Genomic DNA, 20,330 nt, shown 5'->3' on the forward strand with positions numbered 1-20,330 from the left:
AGATTCCAATTATGGCAGGGATGGAGCACTGTGTCTCTATGGCGGCAAGGACTGGGTCGGGCCCCTGAGCCTGTAGTCCATCAGGAGCCAGGGACTTAGCCCCAAATACTGAAGTTGCCTCCTCTTACAACGTCCCTGGTTTCTGGTGGAGGAGCGGTCAATGATTGGGTCCTTCAGACATGGAGAGCAGGGAAGAGGCTGAGAACTGCTACTGAAAATCAAGACTTCTCCATGCTAGCTAGTTTCATACAAATTCTTCTTGATGCTGTTTATAATATCTATCCTCTGGTCTCAGCCACATTGTGGTGACCAAAAGTATCAGCTCCTAAACAGTCACAATGAAAAATCCAAAGGTAAGAGGCAGTGTTGTGGTGCAATGGATTAAGCCATGCTAGCATCCTATATCGGTGCTGATTTGAGTCCTGGCTGCTCCACTTTCAATCCAGCTCTCTGCTAATGTGCCTGAGAAAAGCAGTGAAGAGGGCCCAACAGCTTGAGTTCCTGCCATCCAAGTGGGAGACCCAGATGAAATTCCTGCCTTCAACCTGGCCCAGCTCTGGCCATCAAGGCCATCAGGGGAGTAAGCTAGTGGATGGAAGACCTCTTTCTTTTTGTACTTTCACATGAATACACACACACACTCACACACAAATGTAGGCATCTATACTAATCACTAACATTTGTCAGACTATTTTATATGATTACATCAAAGCCTTTTCAAAGGGAAGAGAGCTAGCACACACCTTCTGCTCCCAGTCACACATCATACCTGTGGTCATGGCCTGGTTGGCAGAGATGCAAGCCATGGTGACAGTGTGAGCAGGAGTCTTGTCAGAGAAGCCAGCTCCAAGGGCAGCCTTGAAGAAATATAGTGAATGAAACGATCACTTCAAGTGGAAAGGCTAGGGTTTCCATTTCAGTCTCCAGAGCCACATTGAAAATGCAACTCAGCCTGTCGCGAAAATGGTTTACTAGCCTTTCAGATCTAGCCTCTGATGGACAGGCACTCCGTTAAATAGCTGGTGGCCTGGTACATGGTGTTCCAAACACAGCCACCACACTCTTCTAATCCCACATAATGTTTGCAGCAACACTCTGCTCAGAACCTTCAGGGTTATCAACATGTAATTTGACTCAAACTCTCATTTTTCAAATATGCTGAAAGCAACTCTGACAAACACAACAGACAGCAGGATGAAGGCCATGGGTGGGGGGGGGGGTCTCATAATCCAAGTTCCTGTGAGCTTAGCAGCATGGCTGAAGTTATAGGACACACCATAAATCGCGGTGGAGCTGCCATGTGGCCCTGCCTGCTTGGCAACCACTGGACCTCACAGCCGGCCAGCATCTCCCAGCACTATGGACAGAACATGACAGACCCTGTGCAAACTAGAGATGGAAACCTTGCCAACCTGTGGTCATGCACACTGCTAAAGCAAACTGGAGAGCTGCCTGAGTTACAAGTCTGACAAATAAGGGTTAGACCAAGTCACAGCTGGGAAACATGAACCTGGGCAGGATAATGACACCACTGGAGACTCAGAAAGAGAATAATTTAAGGGGCATTGAGAAAAACTCAGGCCCTTCATTAATATTGCAAAAATGGCTTCAAGAAAAGACTGTTTAAGTAATTACTGAGGAAATCAGACTATTTACTGGGGAGATATGTTGCCAAAAGAAAAAAAAAAATCGATGCCTGCTTCTGATTCCACTTTTACTTAAGTAAGCAATTATGTTTGGCTCAGTGGTTAAGATGCAGTTTGGTGGGGCCAGCACTGCAATGCAGTAAGTTAAGCTGCTGCCTGCAACACTGGCATCCTATAGAGTGCTGAGTCAAATCTCAGCTGCTTTTGATCCAGCTTCCTGCTAACATGCCTGGGAAAGCAGTGGTGATGGCCTGAGTGTGCCACCAGCACCCAAACAGGAGACAATGGATAGAATTCTCGGCTACTAGCTTCAACCTGAACCAGCTCAGGTCATTGTGGCCACTGGGGAAATGAGCCAAAAGACGGAATAGCTCTGTACTTCTCTCTCCCCACTCTGCTTCCTTTGGTCCTTTCTCTGTCACACTGCATGCCAAACAGATTAGTAGTTAAATAAGTAAACCTTTAAAAGAAAACTTTACACTACTTGGGTCACTTGCATCCCATTTCAGAATGCCTGGGCCCAAGTCCTTGCTTCACTTTCAATTCCTACTTCCTGTTAGTGTGCATCCTGGGAGGCAGCACATGACAGCTTCATACTTAGTACTCACGCTCCTGTCAACTACATGAGAGACCCAGATGAAGTATTTGACTCCTGGCTTCAGCCTAGTCCAACCTTGGCCACTGAGATCAAAAGGAGAGTAAACCAGTGAAAGAAAGCTTGCTTGCATGCTCTCTCTGTAATTCTGCCTTTCATGTAAATTAATGAATCTTAACAACAACAAAAACCCCAAACTCACTAAAGAATCAGTTCATATGTGCAATTACAAAGCCCTCCAACCTAATCCTGGGCCCTTGCCCATCTATTTGCCATGAAATTCTGAACTCCATCAGAGGGAACTCAATTTCAATGGGCTTTTAAAAAAACCTCTATCCCCACAATAAAATCCCCCAATGGTTAGACAAACAAAATGTTTTCCAAGTCTAGGTTAAAGTGCCTTAACACCTTGTAACTGATTTCTGGTTTTTCCTCTGATAGTCACATTACCTTCATATCATTTACCACCATCTATGGAAATGCAGTGTACGGACACCATTTTCCTATTCTGGCTTTTCCAGGTTGGCCTGACACCAAGTTCCCAGTCAACTTTGCTGACAGTTATCGCCTGACAACTGCACGTCAGCCTCTCCCACAAACCAATCCAAAACAGAGAGGGGGTGGGGATAGGCAAGAGTTCAGGGTAAGGAAGGTAGGTTCCCCAGTGGGCAAGAGGCCCTCCAGCTGCTCTAGCCTGGTCCTCCCGAGGCCACTCCAGCAGGGCCACCCTTGGCTCCCACTGACCTCTGGATTGAAGCTGCTTTAAATAGAAATGGCAGTTGGTGCTCCTTTCCTTGAGCGTCTATTTAAAGTCTAAAGAGCTCTCAAGGCACAGAGGGGGAAAGGAGATGACATTGCCCGTACCTGATCTAGAGAACGGGTCTTTCAGAAAACTCAGGCTGATGAACAACAAAGGTCTTTTTAGGATTTCAAGCTGGCATCACGTCCTTAACAAAATCCTTAGCTGGAAATTACATTGCAACACCACTGGGAGGTAACATTATTATAACATAGTACTGTAACTCAGCCTTCCCCAAAGCCACTGCAAAAATAACCTGGAGTCCAGAAAGTATCAGCAGCCCCACTGGTGTTAGGAGAGGGTAAGGGAGGGCTCCTAGCTTATGTCAATCAGCAGCTGAGATATGCACTGGACATAAAACTTCCAGAAAACAAGCAACAGAACACTATGGTTTTAGTTTTAATAAAGAATGAGAGTATAGAGAAAACAGAAACAGATTTAGCCTCTATAATAAAACTGTGTTATTTTCAATATTTTATTCCAAGTCACTCAGCTCTAAGTTGAACATGTATCTTAAGCAGCCTTGCAGCTGCATGTACTCATGAAATGAATCTATGATACATGCAACAACATGAAAGTTCAGAGATTTAGGAGGTAAACCAATTTCCTTCTGTTCTGAACTCTTCCCTGTTCCCTGACAACAAATACTTCATTTCTGTGGGCTTCAGCAGTGCCAGGCCCGTGAAGATTCATGGGCACCAAGGTGGAGGACGGCCATGCCTTCCAGTCCTGTTCCTTTGCCCTCTTCTCTGACCGAAAGCAACAGATGCTGCCACCTCGCAAACACCCTGAACCAACTAAACAGCAGGAACAGACCTGAAATAAGGAAAAGGCTCAGCTACTGAGAATGGTTGCAGGCTGAACTTTGTCCAAGTCATCACTTTCAAAGGGAGGGCAAGCACAAAAGACCTGTTTGGACTAGGCACTGTGAGATGCCTGTAAGAAACGTGGCTGTGCCCAGGCCGGTCATGAGCCCAGTTGCTCAACACTTCCTGGAGCTGTGCCAACTAGGGTAAAAGTAAACTCCTGTGAAATGGCTTACCGAACACCACCCGGCTGTTAGCAGGCAGTGAGACTAAGAACGAGGCTACCTCCAACTGATAAGAATTGCCATGAAAAAACTCCTTGGGGAATGCTGAAATTTTAAACTAAATATAAGTCACAAGGTTCAACAGTACTAAAAATAACATCAGTCACACTTTGGCATGATGCTTCCTAAAAACTAGTCCAAAAAACTTACTCATTGTTTAGTAAGAATACATGCAAATGTAGCTTTTGCCACTTGATTCATAATTCATTTAAACACTATGATCCAAACTATAAAATCACCTTTTATATCAAATGTGACTTATCAGATTTTGAAACCCTTAAAAAGTAAATTGACTCTTCTATCAATTCTTCTCTCTTCTTGCTCCCATCTACTGGGTGACTCCAATGTCTTCTATGGCCCACTGGCTGGGGCTGTGACACCAGAAGCCAGGAACTCTCCCAGGTCCTTATTAGCAGGAAGTTGGAGTCGGAGATGGGATTGAACCCAATGATCTTGCCTTGGGCCATGGCTGTGTGAGCAATTATTGTAAGCACTAAAGCAAACACCTAACCAGATTTCAACCACAAAGACTGTTTTACTCACCTCTCTAGCAACATTACTTGTTTTCACTTCCTGAATAACAGTTCCAAAGATGATATAGTCAACAACTTCCTTTGGGACATCAGTCCGATGCAGCAGGCCCCTAAAAGCAGAAATCCAGAGCAAAGGAAATTCCCACCAGAGAGGTAACGCTGAAATCATCACATAAAACACCGCACTTTTAAAAAAAAAAAAAAAAGATAAGCATTGAACTTATAAAGGCAGAGACTAAATCTTAAATTTCTTAACAGACTTTACTCAAAGAGAAGGCTTCCACCCACTGGGTCCCACCTCAAATGGCTGCGATGGTCAGAGCTGAGCTGATCTGATCTGAAGCTAGAGTCAGAAGCAGAGAGCTGGACTGGAAGTGGAACAGCTGGGACATGAACTGGTGCACACATGGGATGCCAGAGCCATGGGGTAGAGGACTAGTTTACTGTACAATCACAGAAGCTTCTGGCTTCAGATTGGTATAGCCCCGGCCTGCTGTGGCCAACAGGGGGTGAACCAGCAGATGGCAGATCCCTGTCTCTGCTTTGATCTGGAACTCTGCTTTCAAGTAAATGATTTAATATTTTAAAAATAAAATTTAGGGCCTGGCAGTGTGGTCTAGTGGCTAAAGTCCTTGCCTTCAAAGCCCCGGGATCCCATATGGGCGCCGGTTCTAATCCCGGCAGCTCCACTTCCCATCCAGCTCCCTGCTTGGGGCCTGGGAAAGCAGTTGAGGATGGCCCAATGCACTGGGACACTGCACCCGCGTGGGAGACCCTGAGGAGGTTCCAGGTTCCCGGCTTCGGATCGGCATGCATCAGCCCGTTGCGGCTCACTTGGGGAGTGAATCATCAGACGGAAGATCTTCCTCTCTGTCTCTCCTCCTCTGTGTATATCTGGCTGTAATAAAACGAATAAATCTTTAAAAAAAAAATAAAATTTAACAAAGAGAGATTCAAGAGACATTCATTTATAAAATGAGTCCTGGTAATCCTGGTTTGAAAAAGAAAAATTAGGGCCCGGCGGCGTGGCCTAGCGGCTAAAGTCCTCACCTTGAACGCCCCAGGATCGCATATGGGCGCCGGTTCTAGTCCCGGCAGCTCCACTTCCCATCCAGCTCCCTGCTTGTGGCCTGGGAAAGCAGTCGAGGACGGCCCAAAGCTTTGGGACCCTGCACCCGCGTGGGAGACCCGGAAGAGGTTCCAGGTTCCCGGCTTCGGATCGGCGCGCACCGGCCCGTTGCGGATCACTTGGGGAGTGAAACATCGGATGGAAGATCTTCCTCTCTGTCTCTCCTCCTCTCTGTATATCCGGCTTTCTAATAATAATAAAATCTTAAAAAAAAAAAAAAAAAAAAAGAAAAAGAAAAATTAGAAAGCCATTCTTGGAATAACTGAAGATGATGTGAACATGAAGCTGCCATGAGTCTCTAAAGAGTTATCAAATGATCCTCCCGACCCCTGGGTGCTAACGAGTTTGACAGCAAGGAGCGAGACTTCCCCTTCCCTCTTCCCCTGTAGTAGAAGCAGGAGGGAAGGAAAACTGTAAACATTTGTGCCACACCCTTTCTCCAACCTCAACCCTCCCTCCCCTACTTTGAGTCCCATACAGGCATGCAACCCTCTAAACTATGTATAAAATATTAAAATAAAATTTTAAATTGTGGTTTTAAGGGACGGTCCTATTCTTGGCAGATACCTGCTCAAGTGTTCAGGGTTGAAGTGGCTTGTCTGCAGCTGACTGTAGATACAGCAACAGGCTACCACTTCACCAATCTAGGTGTGCATTTAGCTGGTCACTGTGTTATTTCAGTTTTAACACAACCTGGACATTTTCCAAAAATAAAAAGTTGAAGAAAAACTTATAAAATACATCAGCTTTGGGGCAAGGCCAGTGGTGAGAAACTCAAGGTACACTTTTTCACTTGAGTGGCAGGGATGAAGACACTTAAACCATCCATCACCTGATGCTTCTCAGAGCACACATCTGCAGGAAGCTAGAACTGGCAGCTGCATTGGGACTCAGACACAGGCATTCCACACAGACGCAATCCCAAGCAGCACTGTACCTGCAGTTCCAAAAGCCTGCCCCAGTAATTAAAATTTTTAATAAAGGTTTATTGATTTCTTTTGCAAAGTCAAATATAGAGAGAGGAGGAGAGACAGAGAGGAAGATCTTCCATCCACTGGTTCTACCCAAGTGGCTAAAACAGCCAGAGTTGAGCCCATCCATAGCCAGAAGCCAGGAGCTTCTTTCTGTGTCTCCCACGTGCAAGCAGGGTCCCAACGTTTTGCATTGCACTTGACTGCTTTTCCAGGCCACAAGCAGGGAGATGGATGGGAAGTGGGGCTGCCAGGATTAGAACTGGAGCCCATATGGGATGCCAGCGCATGCAAGGTGAGGATTTTAGCCACTAGGCTACCACATTAGGCCCATAAATAAATCTTAAATAAATGAATAAATAAATAAAGGGCCCAGCGTGGTAGCCTAGTAGCTGGAGCCCTTGCCTCGAATGTGCTGGGATCCCAGATGGATGCCAGTTCATATTCTGGATGTTCCACTTCCCTTCCAGCTCCCTGCTTGTGGCCTGGGAAAGTGCTAGGTAATGGCCTGTACCTGTGTGGGAGGCACAGAGCAGGCTCCTGGCTCCTGGCTCTGGATTGGTTTGGCACCGGCTGTTGTGGCTACTTGGGAAATGAATCAGTGGATGGAAGATTTTTCTTTCTGTCTTTCCTTCTTTCTGTAATATCTGATTTTGCAATAAAAAAATAAACAAGTCTTTTTTTTTTTAAATACATAATGAGTTTACGCTGACAATCTCATCTAGTCCCATGACAGAATCCTGTTACGCCAAGACACTGCAAGTTAAGCCTGCAAAGCAAAGCAACGACTACCGACACTCACACACTACTCCAACTTCTGTAGTGGCAATGCTTAAAACGAATAAACTGATTCAGGAAGAGATGATTAGTGTTTTTTTTATTTTTCACAACATAAAAACATTATCTAGATAGGAAAATTCTATAGAATTTCAAGTGCAAAAACTGGCAGCAAGTGCCTTTAATGAAATAAAAACTAACATGAAACTACATTTACTTACGAAAGTGCTGCTCTGGCCAAATCATGTGGCATCAGGTCTTTATATCTGGGAAAAGAAAACAAGTTACTTTAACCAAAAGCCCAGAACTCCAGTAATAATCACCCCCTTCTATTTGAAATATTCAAAAAAAGCATCTAACATATGTTTCTGCTGGCATATTTTGCTATCCACAGCATTCCATTTCAAGTGAAGAAACAGTGTGGCTTTGCTGTGTGTCATCCTCAAAAAATCTGGCAAGCCCTACCTCGTACTGACCTTGCTAAGAACCTATCAAAATGTTACTCAATATCTTATTCAGCATGACTTGTGTTAAAAGATCCTCAAACCTAAACTCTGTTTTGAGATCTTTAATACAAATTTTAATGTTTTCATTATGCCAAATGCCTGTGCCAGCCAAAACGGGGCCAGGTCAAAGTTAGGAGCCAAAGATTTAATCCTGCTCTCCCATGTGGGTAGCGAGGCATAAGCACTTGCTCAACTGCTGCTTTCCCAGGGTGCACTGGAAGCAAGCTGGATCAAAAGCAGAGCCAGGACATGAACCAGGCGCTCTGGTTTGGGATGCAGACACCCAACTTGAAGCTTAATGTGCTATACCACATCTGTCCCTAAATTTACATTTCTTAACAACTGGTAAAACAGTGGGAATCGAAAACAACAACCCTTTAACAAGAACAAAAAGCATTTTTACTAGCCAAGAGATTTCTTTTCTTGATCATTCTTTTTCTGTCCTGTTATTGCTAGGTACAATGATAACATTATCTTTTCACCTTCCTGCTACTGCAGACTTCAGAATCTTAGTTTTTCTGCTACTGTATGAGCACAGAAAACAGATCAAAGAGAGAAACTTTTTTAAATGGGCTACTATACTTGTAAAAGGGGATGAATGAAGATCTTGCACTACCATTTATTTACAGCATTACTTCTTTCAATTTATTTATTTGAAAGACAGAGTTACAGAGAAAAAGAGACTGATCTTACATCTCCTAGTTCACTCCCTAAATGGCTGCCAGCAGCTGGAGCTGAGCTGGTCCTCAGCCAAGAGCCAGGAGCTTCTTCTGGGTGTCCCATGTGGGTGAAAGGGCCCACATACTTGGGTCATCTTCCATTGCTTTCCCAGACACATTACCAGGGAACGGGATTGGAAATGGAGCAGATAGGACTCAAACCAGTGCCCACATATGATGCCAGTGTGGCTGGCAGTGGCTTTATCTAAATAAGAAAACACAAGGTTCTGTTTTTATGATACTCCCTCTTGTTCTATTATACACAAATCCTGTATCTTAATTTCTACCCTGAACATACATATTTTAAATCCTCTATAGTGATGGCTCTCATTATTTTACCGGGTACCTAATATACCCAGCAAGTCTTTAAATTAGTGACTGCATGCTTAAAATAACATCAAAAGAATAGAACCAATAGTTTGAGCTGAACTGCCAAAGTTCATAACCAGTTTTTGGAAAGATCAACCGTCACCTGCAGACAAAAAAGTAGAGGAAAAGCTGGCGGTCCTGGGGAAGTTTGGGGTGGTCTGAATCCATTCTTGCCCCATACACTTAGATTTGCACTACCTGCCAGCAGATTAGAGGTCCTGCAACTGCCCACATCCTGAGCACTCCAGTCCCAGGAAGCACAGAAGCAGCACACCTGTCTCCAGCAAAGGAGAAGATAACCATGTCGGAAGTGAGCCATTGGGCCTACACTTGGCTTGTAGAACACACTCATTTCAAGTTAAAACGACACTAGGTCTGCTTACAAGCAAGGGTAAAACACAAATGTTGTCATATTATTTCATCCCTAACCTGACTCACTGTGTAATAATTTTATGGGGATGCTATCCAAATATTAGCCCATTAGCGATATGATTAGCTTCTAACAATTTCTTAATAGATGACATAAATACACGATCGTTTCATACTCACGAAGTGCCTGCCAACAAAAATGGAGTGCGAACCCCATCTACTACCACGATATTCTTTACGTTGGGTTTGGCTAAGGTCTTCTTCGATTTGGTCTGGACAGCTTTAAGATAAAATTGAAGAAACTATTAATTAAAATAGCTGCATTCAGGCAACTTTATGTTTTTAAAGACAAACATTCTAAGAAAAATTACATCATTCAGTGACAAGCTGCATTTACCATTTCAATATTTAAAAATGGGGGCAGCATAATTAGACATTGACACAATAAAGACTAAACCCAATGACAAGAGTATTTATTCCATTAACAAAATTGTTCTCTTTAATCTCATGTGTGACAGGCTAGTGTGTTAGAAACAATCAATTTAGACATAAGTATGCTCATATTAGATAGAGGTTGCCATGGTTAATGCTGTGTACCCTTTGCATAATGATGTTTTTGCCTTTCTGTGTAGAAATGAAGACTACGTGAGCGATGACTATCGTTATTCTGGAAAAATCCAGAACGCTGCCTTAGTCTATTTGACCTAAATTAACTAAATACTCACTGCTTCTTTCCCAGAGGGAAATGATGTTAATTTGGTATGTATATTTGCAAATCCTTTTTCCCTTTTACTCCATGCACAAGTATACACTTGTGTATGAAGTATATTTTTTTAAATTAACATTAAAATGGGAAGATATTTCCCCAATGGTATATCCAAGCCTAGATCATTCCCTCATGCTGGTGTTAATACTGGAGGTCACCTATAATCACTTACTCCTTCATTAGCAGAGACAGAAACAAATTTCAAATTGCTGGGAACCACACTGCAACAATCACCTCATACTCTCACTGAAGTCACAGAAAAATATTTATTTATTTTAAAGATTCACTTTTATTTGAGAGAGAAAGAGAGCGAGAGCGCGCACGAGAGAGATATCTTTTCTCTGCTGGCTGTTTATCCAGATGACAAGTCAGAGCTGATATGATCTGAAGCCAGGACCAAGAGCTTCCTCCAGGTCTCCTGCATGCGTGCAGTGACTCAAGGACTTGGGTCATCCTCTGCTGCCTTCCCAGAACATAAGCAGGGAACTGGATCAGATATGGAGCAGCAGGGACTAAAACAGGAGCCTATATGGGATGCCAGTGCCACAGGCAGAGGATTAGCCCACTGAGCCACCATGCTGGCCCCATAGAAAAATATTCCTAATAAATGTCTATCACCAGCTTGAAAGAGATAAGAGTCAAAATAAAAATGATCCTTAGAGCTCTAATGGAGGCAGCAGGGGCAACAGGAGGCTCAGCAGGAGAGAGACAGGCAATACATGCAGACTACACTCAGGACGGGGGAAAGGCAGGACCAACCTAAGAGACTTGGCAGAAGACTGGCTACCAAGCACAGACAGGAAGGCCAGAAAAAAGGAAAACAGGATCCTAAACGAAGCTTAGAGACTAAGAAAATCCAGCTATTCTACACAAAGGGAGAACTGGCTTCAAAAGAATAAAAATTTCATTTTTAAAGATTTGTTTTTATTGGAAAGGCAGATATACAGTGAGAAGCAAGTACAGAGAGGAAGAACTTCCATCTGCTGGTTCACTCTCCAAGAAATTCTTGATCTCCTGATTTTTATTTATTGTGACTGCAAGGTGACTACAATATGTTAATGAGACATTACCCGGATGCTATAAATCCTCGCAAGGTGAGGATTTAGCCTGAGGTATCACGATAGATCCAAAAACTTCATTTTTAAATTGCTAACTTTGACATGATGGAGGAATATCCAAGTGCATATTTAGAGATGTGAAACTAAAGAGAAAGACAAAGAACCAGGGAAAGATAAACTAAAGCCATCCACAGGCCAGAGTCACAGGCCAGCAAAAACCTCAAGTGAGTCAAGATGCCAGAAAGATGAGTGAAAAGAGATAAACACCGCAAAAAAGGCCAAGAAGGGCACACAGCATGCAAGGCAAGGCAGAGAAAACCTGCTGGCTCCTACAGCTGCTTGCCTGGTTCCTAACACGTTCCACTTAGAGCACATCCTCTCATCTTTTACTTGGGGGTCCTCAGCTACAACTAAAATGCTCTGCTTTGTGATTCCCCTACACTGCGAGGGTAGAAAGGACAGAGGGGAGCCTGGGGGAGGGGCAGGAGGGCAGGGGAACAGCAGGGGGGTTAGACAGTCAATGCTTAAGCTTCAAAGGAACCAGGACAAAAAATTCTGCAATCAGAAACCCGGATGATCCCTCATGACTGCAAACAGAGAGAATAGACTAATGAGGAGAAAACAGAGGACACACCATCACGTCACCGGGCCTTTTAACTGACATTTTTTATACACCTTCATATAAAATTCAAATCCCTACATCCTCTATTTCCTGCTTGGCTTGCTTCCTCCTTAACTGTCCACAAGTATGTTCCACTACTTCTCCAAATTTACCAAGAACAGACCACTACTCTATCAAAGCCTCACTCCTTTCAGCCCCCTTGTCTAGGGTCATGCACCCTCCCAACTGTATAGCTCCCTTTCCACTCAGTTCTCAACTGTCTCTCAGGCCTACTTCACATTCAGCCTCCTAGCACAAACTTCCCTGGTAATCACAGATGTTGGTAGTTTCTAATTCTGAATGTCCACAGCAACTTCTAGCACAAACACTGGCCATTTCAAACCACTAATCATTCTACAGAATATTTAAGCTAATCCTACAAGCATTTAAACAAATCAATTCTTGGGGGTCAGGATTGTGGCCAAGCAGGTTGAGCCTACAGCATCCTGTATCAGAATGCTAACATATTGTAGTCACCTTGCAGTCTTGTCTGCTTTGCTTCTGGTTCAACTCCCTGTTAAGCTGTATGGGAAAGCAGTAAAAGATAACACAAATTAGGGCCAGTGCACTAGTATAGCAAGTTAAGCTTCCACTTGCAGTGCCAGCATCCCATACAGACACTGGTTTGTGCCCTGGATGTTCCACTTCTGATTCAGCTCCCTGCTTGTGCCCTGGGAAAGCAACTGAGGATGGCCCAAAGCCTCTGGACCCTGCACACACATAGGAGACATGGAGGAAGCTCCTAGCTCCTGGCTTCAGATCTGCTCAGCTCTGGCCACTGTGGCCATTTGGAGAGTGAACCAGACGATGAAAGATCTCTCCTCTCATCTGTAAAATATGCCTTTCAAACAAAAATAAATAAATCTTAGAAAAACAAGCAAACAAAAAAAGATGTCCCAAGTGCCTGAGCCTTGCAATTCATGTGAGAGACCAGGATGGTACTCCTAGATCCTGGTCTTGGTCTGGTCTAGCCTCAGCTACTGTCACCATTTTAGGAGTGACCCAGCAGATGAACAATTTCTCTTCCCTTCACCTCCAGTAATTCTGCCTTTCAAATAAATAAACCTTTTAAAAAATCCACTCATTCTTCATCACGCATTGAACAGTCACCCCACACTCTCATCCCGTTTCATCCATACACCAGCTCCTGGCTACAAAAAAACTTTCCTGAGGGGCCTAGAGCAATGGCCTAGTGGCTGAGGTCCTCGCCTCATAGGCACTGGGATCTCATATGGACACCAGTTTGTATCCCGGCTGTTCCACTTTCCTTCCAGCTCCCTGCTTTTGGCCTGGGAAAGCAGTGGAGGATGGCCCAAAGCCTTGAGACCCTGCGCCTGCATGGGACACCCTGTAGACAGAGGCTTTTGGCTCCTGGCTTTGGATTGGCTCAGCTCCAGCTGTTGCAGCTGGAACCAGCAGATGGAGGATCTTTCTCTCTGTGTCTCCTTCTCTCTGTAAATCTGACTTTCTAATAAAAAAAAATAAATCTTAAAAAAAAAAAAACCACCTTTCCTGAGGGCTAAGAACACAAGAGCTCTGTACATATTTCACAGTGCCAGAGGCAAAAAATAGCAATGAACTGTAGGGAGCTGAACTGGAGGTTTTAAGATATGGGGTCTAATCTCTGCTCTGCCAACAGGGAAACTGGAACAGTGACTTGGAGGCTCCTCCCAACTCCAAACCTAGGCTTCAGTGGCTGACTGCTAACCATAGTGTACTCTTCTATAGAATCAAAGTTGGCAACGATAACAGGTCATGCTTTATAAAATTGCTATTTAGGCGTGGCAAGTGTGTGTGTGCATGCAAGTATGTATAGGTTTTAAGTATTTTTGCCCCTAACAAACTTATCTTTTAACTCTATTTTCCACAAACATTTTGAAGTATATAATCATCAAGTCTGTCAAAATTTCCACCAGACAATTCTATTTTTTAGTTCATTAGTTTAAAACCGAACTCCTACAATAAGAAAGCACGAGCCAGCCTCTTGTCTGTATTTCTTAACCTAAGTGTCCTTGCCTGTCCTTTATCAAAGGAATTAACTGACTTAAAGGGAGTGATCCAAAGCTCTAATTTGTTTCTTCAACAAAAAGAACCTTAACAGCCAATGTTGTCCGGGGGTGGTTCCTGTAGTGGAATTCCAGGTGCAGGCAGAATGTAATCGCCACTGCCGCTTAAGCCCCAAACCAAGTGGAGCCCACCTGGCCATCATAAAGTCCTTGGAGAGCACAGCCTCACGGAGCTATGACAGCAAGGCTGTGAGCTCCCCTGACCAAGCAGAAAGTTAGCCGTGAGCTGACTGTGCACCTCTCCACCCTATTTCAATCTAGAAGAACCTTCACCTCAGTTCCTCAGGGCGTCTGGGAATTAAGCAACAGCTGCCTGGTTCTGTGCTCTGCACTTTGCAATAAAGACCTACTGTGTTCTACCCTGATGTCAGTGATGGGCTTTCTGTAGGCTCAGTTTGGGGGTTCCACAGCAATGCCTCCAACTAGTTTGGGGTGTTTGGCAGCAAGTTGACTCAATCACCAACTCCTATCCCCATTTCCTCTAATTTCTTCATAGTACCAGGCATGCCAAGCCTGAATACTCACACACACTTCAAAAGGGATTGAACAGTCATGAAACCGCTTCATGCAAAACCTGCTCAGCAGGGCACTTGGCTGCTCCCAGCCCTCAAACCAGCTGCCACATTTCTCTGTCTTTTCAGGTGCCTTCTTGCACTATTATGATCATTAGTGACCTAAAAACCAATAGTCACCATGCCAAATGGGGATACAAAAAAACAAAAACTTAAGTCTTATGAGAACCTACAATGCAATTAAAGAGCAAACACCAAAAAACAGCTACAGGGCAGTCTAAAGAAGAGTGTAAGATGAAAACAAATGCCTTCATCTGCTGCAATTAACTATGACCTTTCTCCTACTTGGCAAGCATTGGCTCTATTTGCTTGACTTTGAAAGCAATTCTAGGTGAACATCAGAACTAGGGAAAGGGTGAAATGAGACACAAAGGGGCAAATAAAAAGATCTATTCTAGTGGGAATTATAGGACACAGGAAATACATATATCACAGAACAGCAGTAGGGATTAAGCACTCTTCCTCTCAGAATATACAAAATAAAAAATATCATCTTGAATTTACGTTAAATATATAGCCTTCAAACTGCTTGTTGAGGGGGTCAGCACCGAGATGAAATAGGCCAAGCTGCTGCTTGCCAAGCCAGCCAGTCTGAGTCCTGGCTGACCTGCCAGCACTACAGAGAAGCTCATCCCTACCTGCAAGCGTTCAAAGCTAACCTTCTTCCCCACAATGCTCTCAGAAGTGTTTGCAAGCCCATCACTCCCCACGACAGCCAGCCAGAAGACAGGCTATTGCTCAGCGAGGTTTTTTTTATGGAACGCCCAGGACTCTAGGTTCCAAGGCTCAGGAGGCAGCCCCTGTCAACAGACAAGTCCAATTCTAAGCAATGTAATGTTACTTCTCTTTGGATCTAGAGTTTTAAATTGAAGGCAATAGGCATGTTCCTGTTGTTCATAGAAAGGGAAGACTTGGAAAACTCGTTTTTTATTCAAAATTCACAAATACAACATCTCAGGTTTCAATAAAAAAAAAGTATATTTTGATCAATTACTATACCTGGTGCAGCTTGTAGCTGGGAGGAACAGCTCAGAGGTCTGAGAGCTACAAAAGAAAACAAATCATTTACAAAAAGCAATGCCATTCCGTGTTTGTGCAACAAAGTCACAGACCTAAAGCTCAACTTAAAGAGCAGGAAAAAACGAAACTTACAAAATCGGAGAGCCCATTTGCATGTACTGGGAAGATTTTTAGCTGTGTGTGTCAATATGGAAGTCATCCTGAAATCTAAAAAGAAGAACAAATAAACTCCAGGTTATTTAAACAGTTTGTAGTTTATTGGACGACAAGCCAAAAAATTTGTGGAAAATAGAACTAAAAAATAAGTTTATTCTGGTACCAAAAAAAAAAAAAAAAAGAAAAAGAAATTCATACATACTTTTTTCAAAACATATATTTCCCAGGAACTGTCTGAAAATTCCTTACTTTGTAGTCTATGATTTGCTAACTTTACCACAAATTACTTGGGTCCACACCCTGCTACAGATGCCTCCCACACTCTAGCATAGCTGGTCTATGTGAACAAAGGTCCATGCCAGAAAGAAGGGATGGAATGTCACTTATGAGATTAGGCTATAAAGGATACTGCAGATTCTGTCTTGGTCTGTCTGGGATTACTCATTCCAGAGCTAGATGGCATGTGATGGGGCTGCCTTATGAAGGGGCTCACGGGATGAGGAACCCACAGCCAGGGAACTGACCTTGGATGTGGACCCTCTACTGCAGACAAGCCTCCAGATAACTACAGCCCTGGCCAACATCCAACAGCAACCTGGCGAGACGTCCCAGAACAACTCAGCTAGGGAGTTCAGCTCAGGCTCCAGACTCTCACAAATGGCAGATGATAACTTACTGTTTTAAGCTGATACATTTGGGAATACTTTGATACACAGTGATAGATAATAGCAAAATCTTTTTTTTTTAAAGATTTATTTATTTATTTATGTAGTTAATTGCAAAGACAGATATATTCAGAGAGGAGGAGAGACGGAGAGGAAGATCTTTCATTCACTGATTCATTCCCCAAGTGACCGCCATGGCCAGAGCTGCGCTGATCCAAAGCCAGAAGCCAGGAGCTCTTCCAGGTCTCCCACATGGGTGCAGGGTCCCAAGGCTTTGGGTTGTCTTCGACTGCTTTCCCAGACCACAAACAGGGAGCTGGATGGGAAGCAGGGCTACTGGGATTAGAACCGGTGCCTATGTGGGATCCCAGTGTGCTCAAGGTGAGACTTTAGCCACTAGGCCACTGCATCAGGCCCAATAGCAAAGTCTTAAGGTTTAACTTCTCTTGGGCCTTTGTACACTAAAAGGAGAATGCCTTTCAGTTTCCAAAAAGAAAAATGCAATGTGGGCAGGCAACAGATGAAGGCCCACCTCTAGAAAGCCTCAGTCTAGTCAAACGACTCTGGTCAGGGAAACATCAAGAGGTTCATGAGATGGGCACCACCTACACACCCCAAGTGTCTGCCACACAAACTCCCCCAAGTTCCTCTCAAAAGAAAAGTCAAAACACATAGTCAAGAGAAGACTGGTCACAAGAAGGGAGCCCTTGCTCTGACAGCCAAACTTTCTATAAAGCACCAACAATTACAGCTTCTTGAGCAGTTCTGGCACAAGAATAAATGAAAGCTGGACAACAGTACAAGAGTTACCAAGGTCAGACTCATACTCCTACATACAAGAATTTAGTATATAATAAATACAGCTTTTTGGATAAGTGAGAGAATGACAAATTATTCATTTCAGTAAGTTTGCCCGGAAAATGACTAACCCTTTGGGGGAAAACTAAGGTCTACAGCTTATAATATAAGTACAAAGCAACATTAGACAGACATAAGACCAAAAAAAAAAGTATATACACTTTCTTAAAAGTATAATAGTTCTAGAAGAAAATATTAGGGAATTTTTTATGATTATCTTAGATGGGAAAGGAATTTTGACATATGCATAAGACCTAAAAGCCATAATGGAAAAGAATGAATAGTAGATCTGATTATATAAACATTTTTAAATTAATTTTATTTGGGATGATAGTTGATTAGGGTGATAGGGTCAAGGGCTACCGGAAAGTGGGTGAGATCACCATATCCACATTCTCTTTTTTTCCCTTCCTGTATCTGGGGAAAGGTGGAAGAATAAGCAGAGAAGCTGCACCCAGTCTCCCAAGCCCTCTGCACCCTGGGATGGAGGACAGCCACCTGTCACCATCCCAGGGTCCCTGATGTGGGGCATGCTCTGAGGGTCCTGCTCAAGAGATTTCAATGGTTCAACAATTCTGAATTACTGCCAATCTCGTCACTCCAAGCACGACAAAATCACTCCAGAATCCACTAGTTGACACAGTCCACCTAAACAACAGATTTCATAAGAGGAACTACACAAACTATCCCATAGGAAGACTGACCTTCACCACCATTTGCTAAGCAAAGAGGAATCTTTCCTCAAGGATATTCAAAACATGGAGATCCTCAGGAAGGCTTGAGGAGGGTGTGTACCTCTGAAGATACCCTCCGAATGAAAACAAAACAAAAACTGTGCAAAAATACTGGAAGCTGCAGACACCCGGGAGTCCAGGAAAAGGGGCTAAGCAAGCCACAGAAGCAAAATGGGCAGCACCAGAACTCAATATTGCAACATCATTAAGACACGGTGTAACATGATTGGCAAGGCTGTAAAACCAGGCTAAGTCCAAATGCTAGCTCCATCTGTGCTGTGTGACTTTCCCTTCCTCTGACTTTGAACTTTGATATATGAAGTGTAGACAATCCTAACACACACCAGGTAGGCTTGTGATGAGCAGGTACTTAGAGCTGTGCCTATGCAGGTGTCTGCTATTATTATTAGCTGGTAGTTATACAAATGTACTCAGTACCCCTCCAATATAAACCACTGTACTGAAGTGCTGAAGAACAAAGAAACATTCTATCACTTCCCCTGCTCTAAGTTCAGGGAATAAAATGAAGTGAAGTGTATGAGCTAGATCAGAGGCTGGCAAACTACAGTCCCTGGGGATCAAAGTTACACATCTCTGAGGAGCTGTGAACAGGAGCCAGGGAGCCATGCAGTAGGCTGAACCGCCATCTGCAGCCCCAAGAACCCATTCAGGTGCCAGTTCCAGTCCTGGCTGCTTGACCTCCAATTCAGCTCCCTGTTAATGTGCCTAGAAAGCAGCAAAGAAGGGTTGGGATACTTGGGCCCCTGCACCCACATGGGAGACTCAGTGAAGCTCCTAGCTCTCAGCTTCAGCCTGGCCCTGGCTAGTGTGGCCATTTGGGGAGTGAACCAGTGGATGGAAGATTTCTCTCCCTGTAACTCTGCCTTTCAAATAAGTAAACCTTTATTTTTTCAAGAGTTGTAAACAAAACAGGGCATCTTACCCTGCAAACATAGCCTTGTAAAACTGCTGACTAAAATCCGGCCCTTGCCATTTAAAAAAAATGCCAACTTTGACCTACGTAATAAATGCTACACGCAATTTGGTGACGACAGCATTACGTGCGCAGGAAGCAGGCTATAAAACTCCAAATATCTTACAAGCACATCAAGAACCCTTCTTGCAATTTACTCAAAAGGTCATCCAATATCTGCTTAAAGTGCTCATGGTGGGGCCTTTGTTGTCACGTGGGTGAACACACAAATCTTTAAAACAGTGCTCACGATGATGAAGAATACACTTTAAAAAAAGATTCATTTTATTTGAGAAGTGAAGTTACAGAGACAGAGAACTTCCACTTGCCTTTCACTCCCCAAAAGTATGCAACACCCAGGCACTGGGCCAAGTGGAATCCAGAAGCTCCATTCTGGTCTCCCCCACACGAGTGGGAGGGACTCAAGCACTTGGTCCATCTTCCGCGTCTTTCTCAGGTGTATTAACAAGGAAAGTGGAGCACCCAGGACTCCAACCTGCGCACACAAGGGGCACCAGCATGGGACCGGGGGAGGCACCTGCTATACCCAACACCACCCTAGAACTATCTGACTTAAGCTTCAAGAGAAACTCTCTTCCTTCTTCCTTTCAGGCCAACCTCCCTGCCCTTTCCCACAATCCCTTTTTGTTTCTTGTACTAACGTACACCCAGCTGGCAGTGGAGACAGGGATTTCTCTCTGAATCTTGGCTCTGCCACCAACCCGAGCAGTTACATCATCTCCTAGGTCCTCCCAAACTTCATTTAACAAACGCTGACATTCGTTTTAGCGTCGCAAGAATTCAAGCAAAATGGTGTCAAGGCGCCCAAAGCACAGAAGGCCATCAATGCTACTTTCTTCGGCGACCCCCCTCACTGTATCCCAGCACTCCGGCCCACCTTCCCCGCACAAACACAGGTTGTCACGCAACGCAGGGCTCGTGATCCGAGGTTGAGACTGAGGCCCTGGTCCTATGTCTGCCACCTGTGGTTCGTAAAGTCATTCTGACTCAATGGCGAAAGTGGGGATGAGAGGGTTGAATGGCCAGATAACCGCCAGGACCCTTCTGGATTAGAAGGGACAACGGGTCACCAAGCAGGACCGAGAGCTGTCCCAGTTCCTTCCACATCCAAATACTCCATCCCCGCCTTTACACAGAAATGGTGTGAACCCGGACGTTCTGCATCTCTATAGCTGACCGAGCCCAGAGGAAGAGGCGCTGCCCAACACAGACTAGCGCCTGAGGCCCACACACGCGCGCCCACAGTCCGGCAGCTTGCGGTGATACAGGCAGATGCG

General features: G+C 44.2%; 1 protein-coding gene across 4 annotated transcripts in view; it reads right to left on the minus strand.

Annotated features, from left to right (window-relative positions):
• HADHB (hydroxyacyl-CoA dehydrogenase trifunctional multienzyme complex subunit beta) overlaps positions 1-20,330 on the minus strand; it is a 28,650-nt gene that overhangs the window by 8,123 nt on the left and 197 nt on the right. For 2 of the 4 annotated variants that reach the window (XM_004582651.3, XM_058668180.1), the window contains exons 2-7: positions 15,779-15,853; positions 15,626-15,670; positions 9,684-9,783; positions 7,762-7,806; positions 4,674-4,773; positions 770-857 (exon numbers count right to left, since the gene is read on the minus strand). In XM_004582651.3, the coding sequence (XP_004582708.1) occupies positions 770-857; positions 4,674-4,773; positions 7,762-7,806; positions 9,684-9,783; positions 15,626-15,670; positions 15,779-15,845 (445 nt within the window). In that variant the 5' untranslated portion in view covers positions 15,846-15,853. Of the gene's footprint in view, positions 1-769; positions 858-4,673; positions 4,774-7,761; positions 7,807-9,683; positions 9,784-15,620; positions 15,671-15,778; positions 15,854-19,930; positions 20,256-20,330 lie in introns of those variants that run through there. The other 2 variants (XM_058668182.1, XM_058668181.1) reach the window with 2 other exon arrangements.

This window comes from Ochotona princeps, chromosome 8 (genome assembly GCF_030435755.1).
Source record: "Ochotona princeps isolate mOchPri1 chromosome 8, mOchPri1.hap1, whole genome shotgun sequence".
Taxonomy (NCBI): Eukaryota; Metazoa; Chordata; class Mammalia; order Lagomorpha; family Ochotonidae; genus Ochotona; species Ochotona princeps.